Raw genomic sequence first — 19,640 nt, 5'->3', positions numbered from 1 at the left:
TACTTACTACACTAAAAACTAAGTGCTCCATAATGTTCTGGAAAACAGCATTCTCAATACTGATCAGTTCTTCTCTAAAAGATCAGGTTGTAAGGAGTGAAAGTAGAAATAAGTTTTCATTCCATCTTTAGAACATTGTCCTGATCTACAGCATAAGGTGAAAGATGTCATAGAATGTTGTGGGGTCTCAGTTCCACACCATCTTAAATTGGTCTGTCTGATGTCTTTCAGCCCCTTCCTCAATCATGTCGCCCTGTCCCTCACCTCACATGGGCACTGTTGCTGAGGAGTCATATGATGATCTCATTCAGGGAAGTGATCTAGCTGAAAATTCATAGATTTAAAGAATAAGTTTTCTTGGAAGGGATTTGGGAGTTTATCTAGTCGGAAACAACACTGACAGGAAAACATTTCTGTTTTGCTCCTGAAAATCTCCAAGAACTGATATTCCTTAACACTCCAGGGAAACCTGGTGCCCACCTCCCCCAGCCTTTCCTCACAGGACAAGTGTTCCAGCCATCCTGATGGCTTTTCACTTAACTTGCTTCAGTTTACCCACGTTTTTTCTTGTACAGTAAGACCCCAGACTGGACTGCATTATTGCCAGAGATCTTTTCTGCCCAGGTTTAGGACTTTGGATATATTCTTGTTGAATTTAATGAGGATCCCACTGGCCCATTCAGGTCACTCTGAATGACAGTCTTACACACCCCAGTTGGGGTCATTCTAAAACTTACTGGATTCCTTTCTTAGAGCATAAAGGCTCTCACAAATTTGAACTTAAGAAACATAAAAGTATGTATTCTGGGTCAGAGTTTACCTAACCCAGTGCCCTTTCTCAGGTAGATTCTCAACCTATCTCTTGCTTTAGGATTTCCTAAACTAATCATGGTTGTGATATATTTAGTAGGCCTGGTATGTTTTCCTTCCAGCTCCCATTTGAGTTCTGTGTCCACTTTTGGAACTCATAACATCTGTCTGCAAGTTCGTCTACTGTGGAAAAACAAACAAACAAACAAAAACCACCACTTACTGTTGTTTGTTCTGCATCTGCCTTCTGCTAATTTCTTTTGATGCCACTGCTTCTTTATTGGGAAGGGAGAGTTAACAGCCACTCTTTTAAGTTGTACTCTCCAGGCAACTCATCATTCTGTAGGTACGAATTATACCTTCTCTCACTTGATTGTTTTCCAGTCCATATCCAGGTCCATTTAATCATATGGAATCTTTTCCATACTTTTAACTATGCCAGTCACACTTTTCTGAACCTGAACAGAAGCCTTACTTGGGACACAAGATCTGCTGACAAGATGTGGGCAAACTATAGTTACACAAATAATAGTGTTCCTTGTCTATTGCTGAAGAAACAGTAACTGTCAATGTCTTTCTATGTCCACTTCATCCATAAGACATGCCTGAAGCTCTACACTCCAGAAGTAAAGCACTTTAGATGCCTTCAAATGAGCTTTGATCATTCATGTCAGGGAGATATAAGAAGTTTACACCCACTACTATATTCTTTATGTACTTCTTCAGGAGCTGAGTCAGCTTCTTTCCTGCCTCAATTCACAACCTGAACTCCAACCTTACCCTACCATCACTTTTCCTGAGACTCACATAAACTGTGGAGCTCACAGCAGGAGGTGGAGATTTTTTAAATTGCTCTCACGTGTATCACCAAGACATGCCTGAACATACCCAAAAGGACAGTGTTTTTAAACAGTATCTTTGGGACTGCTTTACCAAGAATAGGATCAATAAGTATTTTGGATACACTTCCCTAATGCCATCTTCCTTAGTCTACGTCTGCATCTCCACAAAGGACTGGATGAAAAACAAGCAGTCATTGGTCAGTAGTCCAGTACTTCATTGCTTGAGAATATCACAAACCCTCAACAGAGAATTTTAGTACTGAGGTCAGATAAACTAGCTTTTCCACCCCTTTACAGCTGCTATGATAGCCTGAACCACAGGCAGTAAAAGCTGTCTGGAGGGCAGATACATAAGCTTTCCACACCAGCATGAACAACAGAGACATCTGCTTATTAGCATGTTGTCAAGTCATGCTCTCAGTTATATGATGGACTGTTATTTTTCAGCATGGTGCTGTGTTTTTCTTCTGTGATAGGCCTTTAGGATCACAGTATGTCAAAGACATTGTCTCACTGGGTGAGTTAAAAATTTACAAGGGTATGTCTCTATCCTATTATCAGCATTTTGCAGACTCAAAATAAAGCTAGTGCTGTGTCAGCAGATTTGTTGTGGATCTAAAAGGAACGATTTCTTAAATTACAGGGGAGAGAGAGAAAATAAAATTAGTGTCACTGCCTCAGCTGAAAGAAAAAAATAACTGTTTTTTCCTTCCTTGAAAAAGTTCTCACACTAAGCACATGTCATTTTCTTGATTGTGAACATCAGCATTAGAAAATGAACAGTAATCTCAGTGATGAGAACATTTAACAATTTTGTAAGACTACATGATCCATAATATTATTCTTCTTTTGTGACAAGAAATAAATGTCTCTCATAATTTTTTCCACATACTGTCAAAGACAAATAAGGACTACCAGTAAAGGTTTTTGACAATGATAAATACACATCTATCTGACAAGCTTATGCAACATTCTTTTTCTAATATTGTTCACAAAGTTCCTTTGGCTATGGCCCTAGGCAGCCTGGTCTAGTGGTTGGCGACCCTGCCCTCAGCAGGGGGGTTGAAACTAGATGATCTTTGAGGTCCTTTTCAACCCGGGCCATTCTATGATTCTATGATTCTATTTTAAAAAATCAATTTTTTTTTGTTGTTTGAATGCTTTACTACTGCATACTAGCACTCTACAAAACATATACTAAAATAAACGGAAAATATGAGACAATAACTTCCCCTTGTCTGTTTTGATTGAACTGCTCCACAAAACAGAGAAGCTCTCATTATTCTGTGGAATAGAAACACAAAGCCACTGTTGGCAATCTCAGGAGGCACTCTGCTTGTGGAGAAGCAATGAGACTAGAGTGCCCCTGAGACTATTGAGGCATGACTCCTCTATCTTATCTACAACAGTTCAGCACAAACTATAGCCAGCATGAGTGTCAGATTACAATTCAGTATGAAAAATGTCAGAGTATCCTTTCACCTGTATCGTTCCATTTTTGAGCCATATCAGCACCACTCAGGGCTAGTTTCCTGGCCTGTAATTCCACTGTACATCATCAAAATTCAGTTCTAACCAGTTGGAGGTGGCTACTCCTGTGCTCAAACATATCTTTCTCGTGCAAACTTGTCAGAAATTATTTTCCTAACTTTTATCTCAACTAAGACAAGAGAAAGGAAAAAGTATTTGGGGGCAGTTTATGGCATAGGCAAGAAAGGGGCAAAAATTGTCAATGACATAAATTAGGATGTTTTTGCTTAGAAAATTTTTTCTGGACAAAGGTAACAAAGATTGAATCTGTGTTGCTGTAATATGTAGTATTATGTAGAGTTTGATATGTGCTACGTTGTTACCTCACATTAAAAAGAAATGGAATTGTTCAAGAAGTCCTAAGTTGGAAAAGTGGGCGGGGTAAACTAGTTCATAGCAGACGGAGAGCTAAAGACAATATTCTAAAGGGGATCCTGAATGAGTAAATAAGATCCAGTCTTGGTTCCATTAATGTTTTAGATCCAGCTACGATCCAATCTACTAAGACTGTTACTTTCATTATGAGTTTGGAAACCAAGTGTGTGCCAATGAAATTTGCAGATAGTTTAAACAGAGGCTTTATTAAAAGAGAGGCAGACTGGAATATGGAAACAATTGGATGAGCTCACATATTGGAATGCAGTGAAATTAGAAACTAATAAGCAGCTGCAATGACAGAGCTAATTAGCTGGAAATATTAGTCTATCACAGTACAATTAAGCGGCCATGAGACAACATGCATAAGATTCTAGTATACATTATGTGAAGTTCTAAAAGTTCAGTATTCCCATAACAGTACACGGCAACTGAAACACTACAATTTTGTATGCTACTTGAGAAAGCCACATTCAAGCTCCAAAAAGAACTGACAAGAACAGTTAGCTTAACTGAGAAAACGAGGAGTCCACCTTCACAGAAGAGAATATAATAGTTTAAATGCACAATCAGAACTGCTTTCTACTGCTTTGTCCATGAAGGCAAGGTGCACATTTTGCAGCTCCTCCAAGCATTTCTCCCTATCTCTGCACCTGTAAAAGCCAAGAAGCACTGTAGGGAAGACCTCTTCAAATATATTCTAGTTTAAAAACACCCAGGTGCTACATATGCAGATTGTCTCACCAAGATTTGCTGCTCTGGGGGAAATAACACACCCCAGCCTTTTCAGTTTATCTGATATTCATGGTTGACACTTGGAAACTTAAGAATGGACAAGAATAAAAAAAGGTTCAAAATGTTGTTTGTCCAAGTTGAAAATCAGCCCATAAAACAAACCAATCAACCTAAGTACACCTCCTGATAATACCCAAATCAGACTACACTTAACAATAAAAAACTGTCTTCATTGTTCTATGCATTTTTCACATCATTCAATGTGAGTCTTAAGGAGTAACACATAGCTCACCATTTGAATTCTGTTTCAGAGGAATGAGCCTTGTCTCTGTGTTACAGCCTTACAATACTCCTTCTCAAAGATCCCTTCCAATTTTAGTCAGTCAAGGACTTCCTGAGAGAGAATATTCTGAATTATCAAGTAAGTACTTGAGAAAACTGCTCCTTTTTATTTAATTTAGGATAACTACTCCATTGTAGCTTTTTTTTTTTCTAACTAGTTTTTCAAGATTGTTTAGATATTTAGGAAATGTTTAGAATTTCATAGGACTATAATCTCTTAGGGACATGATCTACTCTTTCAATTAAGAAGTGAAATGCTACTTTCACTGGTCCTCCCTTTTTAGATGTAGCAGAACCTGTAAAACCCTTTCTACACATTCTGTAACATTTATGTTGTACTGACTGTACAGAAATCACGCCAATCTTATGCTATATACCTAGTTTATGTACACCATAAAATTGTGTATCAACAAGTCTAGCAAGTCTGTTAAGTGGGCGCTTACATTAAGTTTACATCCCTGGCATTTGTCGCCATTTGCAGGAGTTCGTTTCATCACAAGAGCTAAAAAATACTAATGTATTCAAACTGGTAAAGTAGTAACCGCAAAAATACATACATTCCTACTTTCTGTAAATACTACGGGACAATGAATGCTAAGGAGGAACTGAAAGTAATATTTGCAAAAGAACTACAGACTACTCATGAAAATGTGAAGTTTTGTCATCACCACAGAATGAAGTTCTCATAAAGCCTGAAGCAACTGTGAGGTCAAAATCTCAACCATTTAAGATAAAACTCCATAAATTCATCAGGTGATACTTTTGGTATTGTACATATTTGTCTCCATCACAAAAAGGTGAGTAACCCAAATACAGTGTTCTTTGATGTCTGCTCTGATAATGAGCTGTACCAGTTTCTCACAGTCACTAACCTTCACTGTCTTCGCTGACTAGAGAATCAGAACATACAGCTCTAATTGTACATTTCAGCATATTCCTCTTTAAAATCTATTTAGAGACAGAATTTTCTCTGCTCGTTAATTTTCTAACATCCTACTTTCATTACATGCTTTCAAAGTCCATTAAAAGCTCACAGCTGTTTCCTTCCTACTCATAACTTCTACTTCAGGAATGGTTGTGAACTAAGTACTAGTGTGGTACCTTTATTTTGCACCTCTACTGCTTCTTAGCTTCTGGTCCACCATTTTTCAAAGGAAGAAACAACGAGTGCACATGGACGGCTTCAGCACAGCACTGGTTTATACAACACTACAGCAATGTGTAGCACACGTGTACCCTGTGTAATAAAGTTGTACGTCATCATTTTCCTTTTAAAAGGAGTACTGCTACAGTTAATAGCACAGTTGCCCTCAAGCGATTTTTGGAAGCTGTGGTCACCACACCACTCCTGTCACCTACATCATGTAGGCTCACTCAGTGTTCTTCCCCTTCACACACTGCAGTTTGAGCCACTGTGGTGCTGAGGACACCAAATCTGCCACACCTCCCCACAAAATAAAATTATTCAGAGGAGCCTCCTGATGACTTCCACACAGTGAACACGGACACACAAAAAAACCCACTCATTTACTGTTTCGCTGTAGCCTTATCTTTTGAAAACATGGCTTTCAGCAGAGTTTTGCTTGGGCACAGAACACATTTTATGGGCTTGTTTTTAACACATGAGAACACCAGAACCGTCCGTAGCACCCCTCCTCACACTTCCGCCCGCTACCAGCCTCCCCGCCACAACACCCGCTCCAGCCGCCGGCGGCGCGGCTGGCGGCACCACGCAGGCGCGGCAGGGCCCAGCAGCACCGCGCAGGCGCTGCGGAGCTGCGCGGAGGAAGTTTGAACGGTGGCGGGTCTCGGAGCCGCTGATGGAGCCCGTGCTGAAAGGTAGCGGCTGGGCTCCCCGGGAGGAGCCGCCGGACTGCGGTGGGCGCCTCCACGCGGCCTTTCCCTCGAGGCTTGTCGACTTTGGGGCCGCTGTGAGGGCTCGGTTGGCGGCGTCCTCTTTCCTAATCCTCGCGCGGCCTTCTCCCGCGGGGTTGCGGAGCTCTGGTGTGGCTCGCCCCGCGGCCGCAGGAAGGGACGGAGCGGAGCGGGCAGTGCCGTGGCGCCTCGCGGCCCCTCTGGAGTCCGTCTGCCCTGGCGGGCGGCTCTCTGTGCCAGCGGCCGTCTCTGCCTGCCCTGCTGCTGCCGTCCTCGTAACGCCTTGGGCCCCGGTTCGGTGTGTCTTGTGTCTTGCTAAATTTCTGTCCCATTGGGTGGTCCTCTTGGTTGTCGCTTCCCCACTACAGCTGCCACTTTTGAGGCCTGTTAGCTTTTACAGGAACTTACCTCTTTCAGAGCTCTTCTAGCTCAAAAAAGCTCTGGGCTTTCTGGCAGTACAAAAGCTACAAAGTCTGTGGCTACCTAAGTGGGGTAATTACTGTAAAGCATCCGTTTGGTCCTGTGGTGAGTGCATGCTGCTTTTAAGAGAATTCTCTAAGCTCCCAGCATGGCCTTCACTGGTAGGTGCCCACCGTTTTTCTAGCAGAACTGCAGCTGTGAAGGTTTAAAAGCATTTGATGAGGAAGAAGGAGAAGGTGTTTCTTTGGAATGTGAGCACAATATTTTTCACAACAGAGCAGCCCAGCAAAAAGCTGTCTTGGTCCAGTACTAACATGAACATGGATAAAATGAGGGAATTGGAAAGCGGTCAGGCGCTGGAATGGGCTGCCCAGGGAGGTGGTGGAGTCACTGACCCTGGAGGTGTTCAAGGAAAGTTTAGATATTGTGTTGAGAGACATGGTTTAGTGAGAATTGTTGGTGATAGGTGGATGATTGAACTGGATGATCTTGTAGGTCTTTTCCAACGTTGATGGTTCTGTGATTCAATATCTGGAGTTAGAGTACTGATAGCCACTTATTTCCATCTGATCTTCCTAAGGAGGTGTTCCCTATTTCTTTTATAGGTTAAAAACTTGTAGCAATTATAAAAACATTAATCTTTATAAAAGTACTGCAGTTAGAATGTAATTTTCTTTTACATTTAAGAAGAAGATGGATGACATTATGCAATGAATTGGAAGTTCGTGTGTGTAAGTAACTGGGGAAGTAATGCCTCCCACAGCTACAACAGATACAATGACACTATTTGGTAGAGAAAATTCTCAGATGCAAAACACTGTATTACAACATGGTTACCACCATTAGCTAAGCATTTTGCCAGTGATAAGCAAGAGCCTGCATGCCACTCTCCTAAAATTCTGCACCAGTGGAGGTGACCCACCGTCGCCGCTGCTGAAACGCGCCACTCACAGTGCTCACATCCACTGTTTGGTCTCCATAAATGTTCAGCAAGCATCACTGAATGTCACTGGGTGCAGTTTTTTTCTTGGAGGAATTTAATTGCACACCTTTGCTTCATACGCACTTCCCCATCAGGTGTGATAGCTAAGTAGTGTTTGTTGAGGGTGAACCTTTTAAATTTAAATCAAAGCTTTCAATTTTATTCATGAGCTCTGAGAGTTGCCTGACCTGCGCTTTATTTACTGTTGGTTTTGGTGAGCCAGCATTCCTCCAGTTTTCTGGAATCTTCCTGATCTGCTATTCAAAAGGGGAAATTGGTACGGCCAATGCCATTATAGATCATCCTAAGTCAAACTAACAAAGGAATTATTAAAATTTTCTTTTGCTTATCCTTCTATGTCAATACATCTGGGATTATGGGTTTTTATTTTTATTTCTTTAAGACTTATTGAGCCAAGACTATTTTATTCCTTAAGAGATTCTTAATCTGATTGATGAAGTAAGCTGCTTAAGTGCAGTATATCTAAGCTTCTGTAAAGCAGCTGACATGAAAATTCACTAGCCCCTGTGATGGATACTTAATTTCAAGGTGATTCAATACAGATAAGGTAGAGTATTAAGTCAGCTGGGAATGGTTATTTCTACATATTTGCATTGAGATTTGCTGAAAGGATAATTCCGTGTTTTTTTCAATATCTTCTATAGCTTGTGTTACGACAACTTATCGTAACATTTTTTTATTAACTTGAAGATTAGCAATGATTAAAACCAGCCATGGAAAGATACCGCTTTGCCTATTGAGCTTGCAATGTGTTCTGTAAAAGTGAAAAATTGTTTAATGAGTGTCAATCTTTTTAGTTCATTCCATTACAAGTAATTTAAGGGACAGAAATACTCAAAAAAAATTCTATTGCTAATATCTGATACCTTATTCAAAGCTATTTGTGCTACTGAATGTGTATGAAGGTGTATTAAAGCAAATTATTTTTTGGAAGACAATTTAACTTGTTTTACCACAGTGCACTTAAATATCTGTTGTTTTCCCTCTTCTGATTCCAGGTATTTATGCATTTGTAGAAGTTTGGTCATCTAGCAGAACAGAAAATTACTCAAAAGCCTTTGAGCAGCAACTTCTTGATATGGGAGCAAAAGTAAGGAAACTATTTTGAAATGAATAGAATAAGAAAAATCTTAATTACAAACTTAGATTGTTCTGCTTATGTATTTCTTTGTAGTAGGAGTTTTTAAAGGGCAGGAAGGAAAATAATCAGAAACTTAAGAATAGGTGGTTATGCTGTAAAAGTCTTATTAGTGGCAGATAAGAAAAACATATAAAGCCTCCTTGGGTATATATAAGCCTCCTTGTCTACTGATATGCTATGAAGTATTGGTCTTGCTCCATAATGGGGACAAACCAAATCTAAGGGTTGAAAACCTAAGTCATTTACATGTTGTTTTGTTTTCTTTAACTTGTAGTCTGCTGGTCTGTTGTTACTACAACATCTTGCCTTCCTGCACATTATTACTGTTTAATGGAGATTTTTAAAGCCCATACTATACTCTAAATAAAACTTATGTGAACTCCCAGTGCTTTTTAAGTGGGCACATGTAGGTGTATCTCACTGTAATTTAGGAAGTTTTGGTAATGTCCCCAAAGCCTTGTTCTTTGTATGAGTTTAGCTGAAGTAGCATGACAGAACAACAGAAGAACTCTTTTTACTGTAAAAGGAAATGCAACCTACAATAAATAATTTCAATAATAAATATTTTTGGGGTTTTTTTTGGATGTGCTGTGAAATCTATTGAATTATGTTCTGACAGCATCACATTTTACTCATGGAAAATGTGATAAGGCTTCAAAATTGTATTTTGTTGATCTGAAAGTAGCTTGATAAGGTGAAAAGTATACATGAGACTACCGAGCAAGGTGACACTATGGAGACTATTCACCAGGACCAAAAAGGGGTGATCCTGCCCCTTCATTATTTCATTCCTGGCCGGATGCTCCTTTTCCCTTTATTGGGCTGAGCACATGATAGTACTTGGTTTATTCTGTCAGGAAAGAAAACAGTGAATTTTTGTGAGTTTTCCACTAGATGGAAAATCTATTAAGGCCGGATGATCAATAGGTGACCTCCAGGGTAAGAGTTGAGACAAAAGAGAGAACCACTGCTTATGACTATACCCTGACTGATGGCTTCATGGTGAGAGGGAGGCCTAAGGTAGTGATGCTCCTTAATTTGGTGGCAAAGCCATATCAAGCATCAAGTCTCCTTAGCACATGGGTGTGAGCCTGATTCTAGCAGAAGTGACAATGCATTTGTGTCTGGGAGTCACACAGCTACTTCTGTTTGACTGTGTTGAGGAGATGCTGCTGTAAAATATGAATTATTAACTTGATGAATTTGGGACAATCACAGCAACTGATTGAACAGTTTTATATTTAGTTCCCATTACATGAAATGTTGTTTGTAAAGAATGGAACATCTAGAACTGGAAAGCTTGTCATTTAGTTGTTATTAGAGGTTTGTAACTGAAGGTTTAATCAGTTTTGTGTCACAGTGAAAATGTCAGTTGTGATGTTAGCTATACTTACATGAGTTTCCTGTATTCCTCACCCTTGTTTTTTAAGTCTTCTCTCACAGTTGTTTTTTTAGTAGCATCGGTCTTCCCTCAGAACTGAAAGTGATTACTGTTATTGAGAATTAGTTTATAAGATGGAGTTACCTGTATTCTAAGTCTGCAAGTTCTTCACTAAATGAGAGATATAATTGGCATCTCTTTGGATAGTGACAACTAAATTCTGTACTGGTTGTTTCATAAAAATTTGGGGCTACTTAAATAATAATGTAAGATTAGTGATACAGAGAGAGTATGGAAATGGTAACATAGAGAAAAGAAATTATAAAAATAAAAGGCTACTCTAGCCCTCCAGCTTGTCTTGCATTGACTTGATTAATCAGACTTGGGCTTTGATTGCTTCAGGCTTTTTGCAAAGATGGGAAAGATCAAAGCAACCCTTGACATACTGTTTAGAATAAATTCTTATGCTAGACTTTCATGCAAGAAAAACAGATGACTCCATCTAATTTCATTAATATTTTCTGATTTTCAGATTCAAAGATGAGCTCTCTGTTTTTTTCTGCAGGTTTCAAAAACTTTCAGTAAGCGTGTGACACATGTAGTCTTCAAAGATGGACATTCAACTACATGGAGAAAAGCACAGAACGCTGGTGTAAAGATTGTTTCTGTACTCTGGGTTGAGAAGTGAGTACTACTGAATATAATGAACATGACCAATTCCAGAGAATGGATTCTTGTATTATTTTATTTTAAAATGACCTGTTTTTTCTTATGTACTTGGAACAGCGTTAAGTCTATGAGTAAATGATAACTTTCCTATGACATTATTTCTATTACGAAATGTGTTACTTCCACAGAAAGATAGCGTGTTATCTATTGAAAATGAGTATGTTGAAGTAGCTCCATGGCATATTTGTGTAGTGTTCCACTCCTTTGCTCTCAGATGGTATGCATAGACAATGAAGACCAGATATTTACATTGAATTGAATTCTTCCATTTCCACATGAAAAAGCACATTTCATCAGGGACAAAAATGAAGGAAGTATTTGTACTGTTTCTGTACTTCGTCCCTATAGACAGAGTATCCCACGGCAAGAAAGAAAAAGATCCATGTGTAGTCTGTCTTTTGAGACATTTGTCAGGTTCAGCATGGCACTGCTTGAAGATTTTTGACTACCATAGGGAGCGATTTATATTAAAAAGCAAAACAACAACCAAAAATTTCAGCTTTGCTGCCATCCATAAGAAATTTTGTTGGTAGTCTATGGCATTTCTTCTGTGTTTAAGAAGTGGTTGAAGGTTAACTTAGATTTCTGATACAGAGTAAAAACACACTATTAGTTTTTAAGAATACACATGTTATATTTAAACACTCCAATTCTTAAATTGCTGTGATGATGGAAATTAGAATATCAGTAAAAGGTCCTTTTTTTATCAATTAAGTATCACGTGCTTAGAGAAATAGCAGTCTGAGTAAGATAAAGCAACACTGTGCTCTGCAGCTTTGAGATCAAACTCTTAAGCCTCAAGAAACTAACTCTGCCAGGATGCCAGCACCAAATGAAAAGTTATAAGAGGATCTAGGAGGAAAATGTAAGCTGTTCAGTAGGAAATAAAAAGCTAGTATCTTCCTGACATTCTTAAAAGTATTCCTAGCATCAGGGCAAGGTTTTGGTGTATGTCTTAGAAGTTGCTGGTTGTAACTGAAGAAATCATCTGACACAGAGATGCGCTTTATTGAGATGGGAGCAGTGATAATGATGGATGAATAAACTTCTCTGTAATTTTTTTCCTCTGCCACACATCCCTGCTTCTGCTGCCTGTGCATTTCCTTCTTACCCCTCAGTTTGAGCAGCAAGCCCTTGCTCAGTCATGCTGGTTTCCTGCCTCCCTTGCTTGGTTTCTGAAACGTACAGATGGAGAGCTCTTGTGATCTCAGATGGGTGTCCTTAAAGAACTGACAGCTCTGTTTCACTCTTTTGTCTGTAAGGACAGCTTTCCAGGGGATTCCATCCAATAATTCTTTAAACAGCTGGGAATTCACATTTCTGAGGTTTAGGGTCCTGACTCTGCTCTTTGCCAGACCCATAACTTTCAAGATCACAGACTCAAACAGGTCATGGTCACTACAGCCCAGAATGCCTCCAGTCTTAACACATTAATGATGTCCTTTGCACTGGTGAGCACCATGTCCAATAATGCTTCTCCTCTGGTCAGTTTGTCTGATACCTAGTCCAGGAAGTTATCCTTAGTGCACTCCAGGAGTCTCCTGGATTGCTTGAAGCCCACTGCGTTGACTTTCCGGTAGACATCCAAGTGGTTGAAAACTCCAGTGAGAATAAGAGATGGCAAGCACGATGCTTTTGGTAGCTGAAGCGAGAAGGCCGTGGATATGTTCAGAATGTTGTCAGAAAATGGCGTTGAGAATGACTGAAAGTATAAAATGATTTTCTCACAAGATGTGATTTGAAGAGACAAGAATTCTTCATCCCGGAAAAGAAGTGAGTGACAAGTCAGAGATCCCTCTTCCGTATGAAAACAAAGGTTCATATGGAGAGGCTGAATAGGGAACAAATGTATATTGTTCTTTCCCTTGTAGAAGAATTGGAGAATTCACATGAATTTGGCTGGAGACAAATACAGAGAAAACGGTAGATGTTTTTTAGCAAAATGAGCTAGGCTCTAACTCCTTCTTGCAGAATCAATATAGACTGCAAAGGTTGATGTGGATTTTAAAAAATTCTGAAGCAATTAAACAGTTTTATCAAAAAAAAAAAAACCCAACAAATACAGTATTGCCTCAGACCATCCTTATACTGTGAATCTGTTGAACACAGCAAAGCAAAATGGGAACTTTTGACTGTCTTCTTATATGCTCTTGGGTATCGTGATACTGATACTATGTAGTATTTAATCCAGGCTCTACTCTTTGATATTTGAGCTCTAAAAACACCAGAAGGAAGCAACTCATCCACAATTTTTTCAGCATTTCCTGATTATTCTGCTTTATGCTAAGTATTCTCCCACTTCACAGCTGGTGAACCACTACTTATAAACTGTTCTGCATGTACTCTGCTATGATCCCCTGAGCAGTACATGAGCCTATCATAGGAGCATGCCCTTTGACTTGAGAAACTGTAATATTTGCTTTTCTCTTCAAAAACAGCACAAATTATTAGTGTCAGGGCCTGTGTGGATGTTGCCTCTTATATGAAGTGTTCTTGCCAATGATCTGCCTGAGATAAAAGCTTCTGCTTCTTGATCATATTTAAGTATAAACTGAATAAATATGGTTCCATTGTTTAACAGGAAGTAATGTTATCCAGAAGAAAACTTGAAAAATAAGATGAACACTGAAATGTCAGAAGATTCATAAATCCTGAATATATTTATTTTAAAAAAAAAAAACAAAACCAAACAGGTTTAAAATCGTTATCTAGATTTTAATAATAGCCACTGAAGTATAACAGGTTAATTATCATCTTTATTTGATACTCCAGACAACTCTAGACACTGTTAGTTTAACAAATATTTGTAGTGGTTTGTTTTTCTTTTTTTTTTCTTTATGTGTAAAGCGTTAATTTTACAAATGTGATCATTAAAGCAATTTGACACTAGGTGTCGCTAGAAGCACAGTTTTGAATGTCTCTATTCCTCTAGAGAGGAATTCTAGTAGTCTGCTAAGGTTCCATCTCTTTTCCATAACCAGTTTTACTACAGAAAACATGGTTCAAGAATGAAACATTACCAATTCTGACTAAAATATATCTTTCATTAATGTACTGATAACCAAGTTCTTGTCTCAACACCATTTGTAGTAGGCAGGTATACAATAGATATGTATGATATTCTAAGGTAACACGAATCCCACTGGTCTCAAGTCAGACTTAGAATTATTAAAAAGGAAATCTCAGGGTAGAGTATCAGTTTGATTATCTTATTTTTTTAACTAAAAAAATATAGAAATAGTTTTACTTCACCATAAGGAGCTGATTTTAACATTGTATATACAGAGAGAAGGCAGAAAAGTGAAACTAATTGGTAAGAAGTAAGAGCTAGGATCAGATGAAACCTACCTTCTCAATTAGCAAAATAGGAGTGTTATCCTTTCTTTTCTCATTTTTCCTAACATACTTAGATATGTAGATTGCAGGTGAAACTTTACTGTCATCAGAATGACAAATGAAGGTTAAGTATCTCATTAGCTAGTAAAAGATCTAAACCTAGAATCCCCAGAAAATACATGGCTAGATTTTAGGATCATGTGAATTGGGCCAGAATGACTTCATTCAGTGATTTTTTGAATGTGAGGGGAAATAACGTGTGAGTGGATATCTTTGAGCTTTAGATCACTGATGCAGCAATTTAGAGGACATTATTAGGACAAAATTTGTGTTATGTCCTTTATTTGATATGTAATGTACAGTTGTTGGGGTTTGGGGTTTTTTTGAGCATTGCAGTAGTTATGCTAAGAATACATACTTGGAAAGGGTTTAATTAATGCAGAGCTCAAACAGTTTTTTTTTCAGTAAAAGTTGTCATTCTTTAAAACTAGAAATGACAGCTCTATTTTATTACACAGATGTCGAGAAACTGGAATACGTGTTGATGAATCTTTATTTCCTGCAGTATACAGTAATGAAGGGTTACCACTAAAAGTGAGTAAAATTCTAATATCTTGACCTCAAGCATTTGAACTGTTGATTTTTGGAGCTTTCTGTGAACTCTGAGTAGGTTTTTAAGGATAATAATTGAGTGTTTATACTGGTATACAAAGTGAAGATTTAAAGGATGACAAAATGATCTGCTAATCCAAACCAACTGACTGCAGTGTACCTTGTGTTTCATTGCATTGTGACAAGGACTACAATCCTGATTTTGAGGGGGAAAAAGCATGTAACTTTTGAGCAGTAACGTTGCTGCAAACAAAAAAAAAGGAAGAAGAAAGTTGATACCTTCATCTCCCTCTTCCGAAAGTCTGATCTAAAATATCTGTTAATCCTTTATAGCTTCATACTACAGTTCGTTTTGGATAATGTTAACTTTGCAGTTATCTAAAACTCTTAAAGAGATTATTATAAATCAGTGTTAAACACTGATAATAAATACAGAGTTAAAATGGTAGGCAAATAGGAAGTCTGGTTACTTTGAGCAGGTTTTAACCGTATACTTAATAGTCTCACATGTCTTGTAGCACAAATGTATGCAGCCAAAGGACCTTGTTGAAAAAACTCCAGAAAATGATAGAAAGCTGCAGAGAAGACTGGACAAGATGGCTAAAGAATTAGCTAAACAAAGGATAGGAATTAATGCAGGTAAGAATTCCCTTGGACTAGTATTCAGATATCTTAGTTATTTCTTTAAAGTACTTAAGACAGATGATTTTTTGAGGATTTTTTTTGTTTCTTTTTATACTTTTATGCATATCACTGTAACAGATAAAGTCGATTTTCATTTTACAGAGCTGTTTGCAAATTTGTGTTTGCAAATTCAAAACTCAATCTGCAGCTGTTATAGTATAAATTGTTATTATAAATTATTATTTATAATAATGTACAAATATAATTTTTTTCATGTAGAAACTGATATACCGGTTCTACTTTTTGAAGATGATGGTTCACTTGTGTATAGCCCTGTTTCTAAAATAAGAGATCAATGCAGTGAAATGGAAAGAAGAATAAATGAGATGAAGGAGAAAAGAGAAAATCTTTCTCCTACTGGTAAGTTAAACTTTATTCACGAGTGTGCGCAAATGGCCTCTGTTTTTATTGCTGCATTTTTTTTGCCACACTTTTTTGCTCTCAGAATTACTCTCACCATACTTTTCTTGAAATATTTAATTACCTAGACTCAGAATGAAAATATCTGATTAGAAATGTGTAAGGTAATATCACTGAAATCAGTTAGCATTAATCATTATGTGGGTAGCATTAATCATTATGTGGGTAGCATTTTGCAAGACATAAGTCCATTAGCCCATAGCTCATTTGAAATGAACACTGGCTGTTAAGAGCTTTGAATTCCAGTGAAGTGCAAAGGGATACTGATCTAAATGAGGCATGCAGAAAGGGTGGTGCTTGTTTCTTCTTACAGTCTGGAATTAGAACAGTGGCTACGCCTATTTTGTACCTGATGCTTTGTTTTATTATTTGACCTGAATGCCTCTTAAATATGGTGACTGAATCTAAAAGTTGAGTGTATTTTTTTCTTCAAAGTCATTTGAATTTGAACTGAGCCTAGAATCTGTAAGTTCGTAAAACTCATATCTTGTGTATATTCTGTGCCTCTGACCGCCATAGCTTAAGGATCACTACACATACTCCGTTCTTACCAAGTTTTGACTAGGTATGAATGCTTTTTAGGTTTTTGTTTCTATACTGAAAGGCACATAAGAAGACAAGGAGGACAATTTTAACAAAATGGAATTTCTTAATCATAGTACATTTTGGGAATAATGGATAAAATAGACTTTTAAGTTTGTAATTTGGTATTATAACTTGGTTGAACTTTTCAGCAAGATTCTAAATCTTATTTCCTATTACAGTCTTTGCCAACTGTAGCATTTGCATTAGAATTTAATGTTATTACTTCCAGGCCAACAGTTCAAAAAGGAGTTCCAAAATGCTAAGACACCAGTTCAAGTACTGAAGAATGGGATTTAAATAGCAAAAAAAAGACCTAAGTGAATAAAACCAGTTGACTTGGAAATGCAAATCCTGGTGAATTAAATGTAGACTTGAGTTTTCAAATAATTTATCAGTATTTGTGTTATCTTACTGTAGGAAAAAACTGGTAGTGTTTGAAGTTTTAAGAAGTCTGTCAAATAAACTGTCACTTTATGCCTCCAAACAAAATTGTGAAAGGAAATTACAGAAACAGTTACACATCGATGGAAAATGAAATCTTATTTTAGCGTGGCTTCTATTTGTTCTCTGTTGCAGATTTAGTTAAAAGATCTCCACTGGCTTAGAGATGTCCATAATATTTCATCAGTAGTTTTCTTTCATTTCAGAAAAGTATGGTGCTGAGTTTTCTGGAAGAAATTTGATTCATTTGTAAAATGTAATAATTTTTTTGAGTACCTAATTTTGAGATACAGTTAAGCAGTCTATAATTAGTTGTCAGAGCAACCACATGTCTCTTGAAATTGAACTGTTTTGAGATATGAATAGATTCTGTAGAAACCTGTATGTCTGCACATAGAGCTGACTAATTTATCATTTGCAAATTCCTAGCTTCCCAGATGTTTCAAACTCCTACACACTGCTCACAAGGAGGTTGCCTACTGTCTACCTCTTTGATGAATTCAGAAGATACATTATTGCAAGGTAACTTTCTCAACCTTACTTAACATGTTAGAGGATTTAAAAGTAATGCATGATCTGTATATCTTATTTTGAATGGTGATAGATTTGTACACTGAAATAGGACTTTGTCTGTTCTGTTATTTATATTTGAAGTTGAATTATTTTAATTTTCTCCTAATTGGCAGTGTATATAGGAGTACGAATTCAAGGAACTGGAGCATGAGAAGTCATATTGGGTAAATGTTGTGCCTTAATGCTGTGTTGCCTGTGTCACTTACTTGTGTGACAAGTAATTCTATTCCTTGTTAATGTCGTCTTGTTCTGGCATTCTATCAGTTTACTGATACAGGAATCTTGTATAGAAACGGAGCTTGGTGGTGTGATGTGGAAACAAAGAGAACCAAGTAAAAAATAGAACTCATAAAACTGGAATGTCTTCCAAATTTTCAAGGGAAAAAGCTGAAAACCTAATGCATTCTCCAGTTTAAATATTCAGGAAGTGACATGTTAAGGTTCTTGTACTCAAGCCTTTAGACTTCAGTGCCTGTGTTTTGGCATAGTAGCAGGACATAAGGCAGAGAGTGATTGTGAAAGTTGTTAAGCTACACCTGTGGATTTCTTAGCTGCATTAAGAAATAATGTCCACAATGAGTAATGTACTTCATAGCACATGTCTCCCACCAGTCAGAACAAAAAGATAAGTTGCATTTCAGTAGAAGAGTAAGAAGTCAGCTTTTAGAATTCATAATGAAGACCACTTGAGTGGACTGCCTACTCCATTCTCCTCCAGCAGTAACTATATATCTTGTGTTGTTTTTTCTTTAGTTTTGTACTAAAAAACTAGTTAGTTTAGTTTTGTACAGAAAACCTGAGAATGAGAATAGGGTCAAAATTATACGTAGTGGTATTCTGACACAGCTAGAATCATAGAATTGCTCAGGTACAAAAAGACCTTCAAGATCATCAAGTCCAACTGCAGCCTAACCATACTGCTCTAACAACCCAACGCTAAATCATGTCCCCAAGCACCACATCCAAGGAGCCTATTCCGGTGCTTAACAACCTTTCTGGAAAGAAGTTTTTCCTGATATCCAACCTAAACCTCCTCTGGTGCAACTTGCCATTTCCCCTTGTCTTGTCACCAGTGAGAAGAGACCAACCCCACTCTCACTGCAATCACCTTCAGGTATTTGAAGAGAGCAGTGAGGTCTCTCCTCAGCCTCCTCTTCCCCAGACTGAACAGCACCAGTTCCTTTAGTCTCTCCTTGTAGGGCATATTCTCCAAACCCTTCACAAGCCTTGTTGCCCTTCTTTGGACCTGCTCCAGCACCTCCATGTCCTTTCTGTACTGAGGCGTCCAAAACTGAACACAGTACTCGAGGTGGGGCCTCACCAGTGTCAAGTACAGGGGCAGGATGACTTCCCTAGTCCTGCTCACCACACCATTCCTGATCTAAGCCAGGATGCCATTGGCCTTCTCGGCCAGCTGGGCACACTGCTGGCTCATATTCAGCTGACTGCCCATCAGCACACCAAGGTCCCTTTCTGTCAGGCAGCTTTCTAGCCACTCCTCCCCAAGCCTGTAGGGTTTCCTGGGGTTGTTGTGACCAAAGTGCAGGACCCAACACTTGGCCCTGTTGAAACTCATGGTGGTTTACTTTGGCCCATCGATCCAGTCTATCCAGGTCCTTCTGTAAAATCTTTCTACCCTCTGGCAGATCAACACTCCCTCCCAACTTGGTTTCGTCTGCAAACTTACTAAGGGTGCATTCAATCCCCTCATCAAGATCATTGGTAAAGATGTTGAATAGGAGCAGTCCTAGTACCTAGCCCTGAGGGACACCACTTGTGACTGGCCACCACCTGGATTTAACTCCA

General features: G+C 38.3%; 1 protein-coding gene across 4 annotated transcripts in view; it reads left to right on the top strand.

Annotated features, from left to right (window-relative positions):
• Positions 5,717–19,640, top strand: part of MCPH1 (microcephalin 1) — a 123,132-nt gene continuing 109,208 nt past the window's right edge. The window contains exons 1-7 of one of the 4 annotated variants that reach the window (XM_021391523.1): positions 5,717–6,473; positions 8,931–9,022; positions 11,020–11,138; positions 15,038–15,113; positions 15,650–15,770; positions 16,035–16,175; positions 17,691–17,783. In XM_021391523.1, the coding sequence (XP_021247198.1) occupies positions 6,257–6,473; positions 8,931–9,022; positions 11,020–11,138; positions 15,038–15,113; positions 15,650–15,770; positions 16,035–16,175; positions 17,691–17,783 (859 nt within the window). In that variant the 5' untranslated portion in view covers positions 5,717–6,256. The other 3 variants (XM_021391524.1, XM_021391522.1, XM_021391525.1) reach the window with 3 other exon arrangements.

Source organism: Numida meleagris, chromosome 3 (genome assembly GCF_002078875.1).
Source record: "Numida meleagris isolate 19003 breed g44 Domestic line chromosome 3, NumMel1.0, whole genome shotgun sequence".
Taxonomy (NCBI): Eukaryota; Metazoa; Chordata; class Aves; order Galliformes; family Numididae; genus Numida; species Numida meleagris.
Note: the sequence above shows the minus strand (reverse complement) of the source record. Positions and strands in the feature narration are given on the sequence as shown.